A 3938-nucleotide genomic window follows, 5' to 3' on the forward strand; every position below is an offset into this window, starting at 1 on the left:
CTTTCTGAACTTCTGAATCAGACTTTGCATGTTGTTTAAAATCCCCTGGTGACCCTTCTGCAAGTTCGGGAACGAGCACACGGCCGTCAATTAAAGAGGAGGACCGGCAATGGTCCGGGGAAGAGAGGACCGCTTCCAGGTACACCCACTAGCTGCAGGACGGTGGTAGCTCCAAGGTGTGTCCACCAGCCCTTCATTGCCACCAAGTCATGTGTTTGCACAGGAACGGCACAGACGGAGGAGAAAGGTTATGCTCTATGTACCTGGGGTCTAAAGTTAGCTGAAGTTTCAGGGTATCAAATGAGTTAATTACAAAACTCAAGTCACTTTATTCATCTTCTAAAAAACACAAAGATGAGAATAAAATAAATACACCCAACTCACTAGCCCTTGCAGGACAGGAAGAAGCCCTGGACAGACAGCCTGCAAGTGTCTTTTCTTACACTTCAGTCTGCATCTCCTCAGGCATTCCAGGGTCCCGTGTTTTGACCCCTCTTGCAGGGGAAAGGAAGTGGAAGCTAAAAAGTCACCTACAAGAGGGTTGCAGTGGCCTTACAGCTATTTGACGCTAGTGGCTTGTAAACTCTGATTTGTAACTCTCAGAAACTGATAGTATCAAATAAGCATTGTTAAAACCCTACCACCCCTGGCTAACCTTTACTGTCAATTCTTTGAAACTGCATCTTTAGGGCTGGTTATGTTCCTTCACTGTAGCTTCTGATTATCCTCAAGCACAAACCCTAAAATCCATACACAGTCTCTAAGTTCAAGTACAAAGGTTCGCTTCAGGACAAACCCCAAAGTGATGTAGTGTTTTTTAACATGTCTGTAGTGTCTACTGGGTGTCACCCCCTGGACAGGCTAGCTGGGGGGCAGCACAGTATGGGGGCCCACATGGTCAACTTTTCTACAGCCCCACTTGCTCCCTATTCTATCTGGACACCGCCCCACAGTCAACATTGAACTCTGAAGTCAGTGAGGACTTCAGCCTGTCTTCATTCTGAAGTTGTACTCTCACGTAACTGAATCCAGTTCTTCACCATTAATTCAACGGAGCTTCCAAAACATGTCAGGCATATTCTAAAAAGAAAGATAATCAAATCAAAATGTTAGTTTTGTGATATGTTTAATTTCATGCACCCAAAGGAATTAAGCTAGCTAGAAAGCCTTGAAGTGCATGTTTTACACTCCAGAATGGAATTGAGGTTTTCTCCTAATATAGCACAAAGGGACAATTTGTCTCATGAGTTCCCCACGTAAGCCTGATATTCTTGCTTTGTTCTCTCCCTGATGCTTAGTTTACTAATCAAAAATAACAGACACATTACAGACTCTTTCATAGAGAACACCAACGTAGAATGCGGGGGGAAGGCACACCGTGATGGTTACCCGCGATGGCTGAGTCCACCACGGCTTACTTGTGATAACTGCATATGTTTGTTAATGTCTCCCAACCCCTGCAAACAGCACTGTTTTGTGCATCTAGAGCTGATTTTTAAAATTAATTTCAAATGTGAAAAAGAAAAAAAGGGTGCTCAGAGCAGAGGAATCCCATGGTAACTGACAGTGGTAAACCGAAATCCTTAATAAATACTACAAGGAAACCCAAGAGGGCTTAAAGCGGGTTCTAAGCGCCACTGAGGAGGCATTTTAGCATGCACCACTGGTTTTATTCCAATTGTAAGCCCAAGTTAACTCATGTCCGGGGGAGAGACTCATTTAGGCAATTTCACAACAAGACTTTAATGTGAATTTGGCGTGTGCATACCCAGCATCCCAGCTGGTTTCTAATGAAGCATCTATTCATGGCTTAAATGTTCAGCTCTGCTGGCACAGAAAATCACACTCACTGACATATGAAAAGGCTACTAATTAGTTCTCAGTAAAAAATTACTCACAACAAAATGAAATCCATTTGCAGTAAACACTTTTCTGAACAGATAAGAAACGTGAACCTTGGTAATGGCTTGTCCCTTTTCTACCCATTTCCTGGGTCTACAAGCCGGAGGTGAATGCTCCTGGACAGAAGGCAGGACACTGACCTTAGGAAGCGTCCTGGGATGGAGCAGCAGGGTCCTGGCTTTCAGGCTCTGGAGGCGGTGCTGGCACGGCTTCTTTTTTCTGGGCTGCCAGGAACTCATGAATTGCTCGTTCTATCTGTGGTCTGAAGATGTGGTTCAGTTTGGGATCCACCACCTGGGAAATAATTCTGTCCACTCCAGCTTCCAACATCCCTGACCTTGAGAAGACAAACAGATTATTGCATTATTTAGCCTGCAAGTGTCATGGGAGAGAGTAAGAAGTATCCACCTGGTCCAAGATACAGCCCCGTGAGAGAGTGCTTTCAAAGGACGGTGCACACAGGGTTCAAGCCATGATGTCTTTAGAGGGCAAGTCATTATTCCTAATTCACAATCTCAGTCACTCCCAATGCAACCTTGTACAAAAGAACCAAACAAAACTCTACCAACGACAAACAGTAACAGTATGGTTGAAAGAATCGACGCCATGGGTAGATGTGAAAACCTCAATCTAGCAAAGCCAGCATGCCTCCCACTTGACTCCACTTCCCTCAGTATCTATTCTTCTACATGTCAAAGCAAAAGTGGGCCCCAGCAGCAACCTGGCTGCTGCTGCTGCTAAGTCGCTTCAGTCATATCCGACTCTGTGCGACCGCATAGACGGCAGCCCATCAGGCTCCCCCGTCCCTGGGATTCTCCAGGCAAGAACACTGGAGTGGGCTGCCATTTCTTTCTCCAATACACGAAAGTGAAAAGTGAAAGTGAAGTCGCTCAGTCATGTCCGACTCTTAGCGACCCCATGGACTGCAGCCTACCAGGCTCCTCCGCCCATGGGACTTTCCAGGCAAGAGTACTGGAGTGGGGTGCCATTGCCTTCTCCGAGCAACCTGGCTACCAAGCCCTAAATCTTATACAGCACAAACCAGTCAGGGCTGGGAATGCTTACAGCATCATCAGCAATTCAAAGGCCTTCAAGCTGTGCTACGTACAAGGTAACGTGGAAGCAAACAAGTGAACAGACAAGAAATAGATTGTTTCTAAGCCTCTAAGGGGCTAAAATACAGCCCCAGTGGTTTTTGAAATAGAACAAAAATTAGTCAAAATGTTTATATTCAAACATTAGGGGTGGGTAGTAAGGAAGATTATGGTCATAGGAAACAATCACATTTGAAGAGTTTGGAACCTAGTCCATGCAGGGTCAAACTGAATTGTTCTCCTCAAAGGATTAAAATATTCAAACACCATTCACAAGTGTGGTAGACAGGTTTTACTTACTTTCCTTTAGACTGGAGTTCTTAGGCCATTCAAGGTTTTGCTTGGGTAAAAATAGGTCCTGAGGTAATGGGGCAAATGGTGTGTCAGAGCACAGCCCAGGAGACGACTGAGCACACACACAGCGATGAGTGAGATGAGAAACAGGGCCTGAGCTGGTTAGGCTGAGCAGTCAATAAAGTGCTCCCTAAACCCAGTGGTGACAGACAGCTTATCAACAGGAAGCTTAGATGTAAATGGACCGCCATTAGAGTACAGGGGCACCTGCGAACAGACCCCAGTAGACAGTGTGTGCCCACGGACCATTGAGGTCAGCAGCAGCCTGTGGGTCAGTGGGGAAGCAAAGCCACCTCACCTTAGTCCAAGCCAAGGACTTGATATCAACACCCTGCTTCCTGGGTCAGGTTCCCAGGTGTCTTTCCAGTTCAGATCAGTCGCTCAGTCGTGTCCGACTCTTTGCGACCCCATGAATCGCAGCACGCCAGGCCTCCCGGTCCATCACCAACTCCCGGAGTTCACTCAAACTCATGTCCATTGAGTTGGTGATGCCATCCAGCCATCTCATCCTCTGTCATCCCCTTCTCCTCCTGCCCCCAATCCCTCCCAGCATCAGGGTCTTTTCAAATGAGTCAGCTCTTTGCATGA

General features: G+C 46.4%; 1 protein-coding gene across 1 annotated transcript in view; it reads right to left on the reverse strand.

Moving 5' to 3' along the window:
* Positions 1-302: 302 nt before the first annotated feature.
* BOD1 (biorientation of chromosomes in cell division 1) overlaps positions 303-3938 on the reverse strand; it is a gene marked incomplete at its 5' end in the record, with an annotated part of 12040 nt that continues 8404 nt past the window's right edge. The window contains 2 exons of the mRNA XM_010853606.1: positions 303-1080; positions 2043-2239. Coding sequence (XP_010851908.1) covers positions 2044-2239 — 196 coding nt within the window. The remainder of the gene's footprint in view (positions 1081-2042; positions 2240-3938) is intronic.

The sequence above is a fragment of the Bison bison genome, unplaced genomic scaffold (genome assembly GCF_000754665.1).
Source record: "Bison bison bison isolate TAMUID 2011002044 unplaced genomic scaffold, Bison_UMD1.0 scf7180017864329, whole genome shotgun sequence".
Taxonomy (NCBI): domain Eukaryota; kingdom Metazoa; phylum Chordata; class Mammalia; order Artiodactyla; family Bovidae; genus Bison; species Bison bison.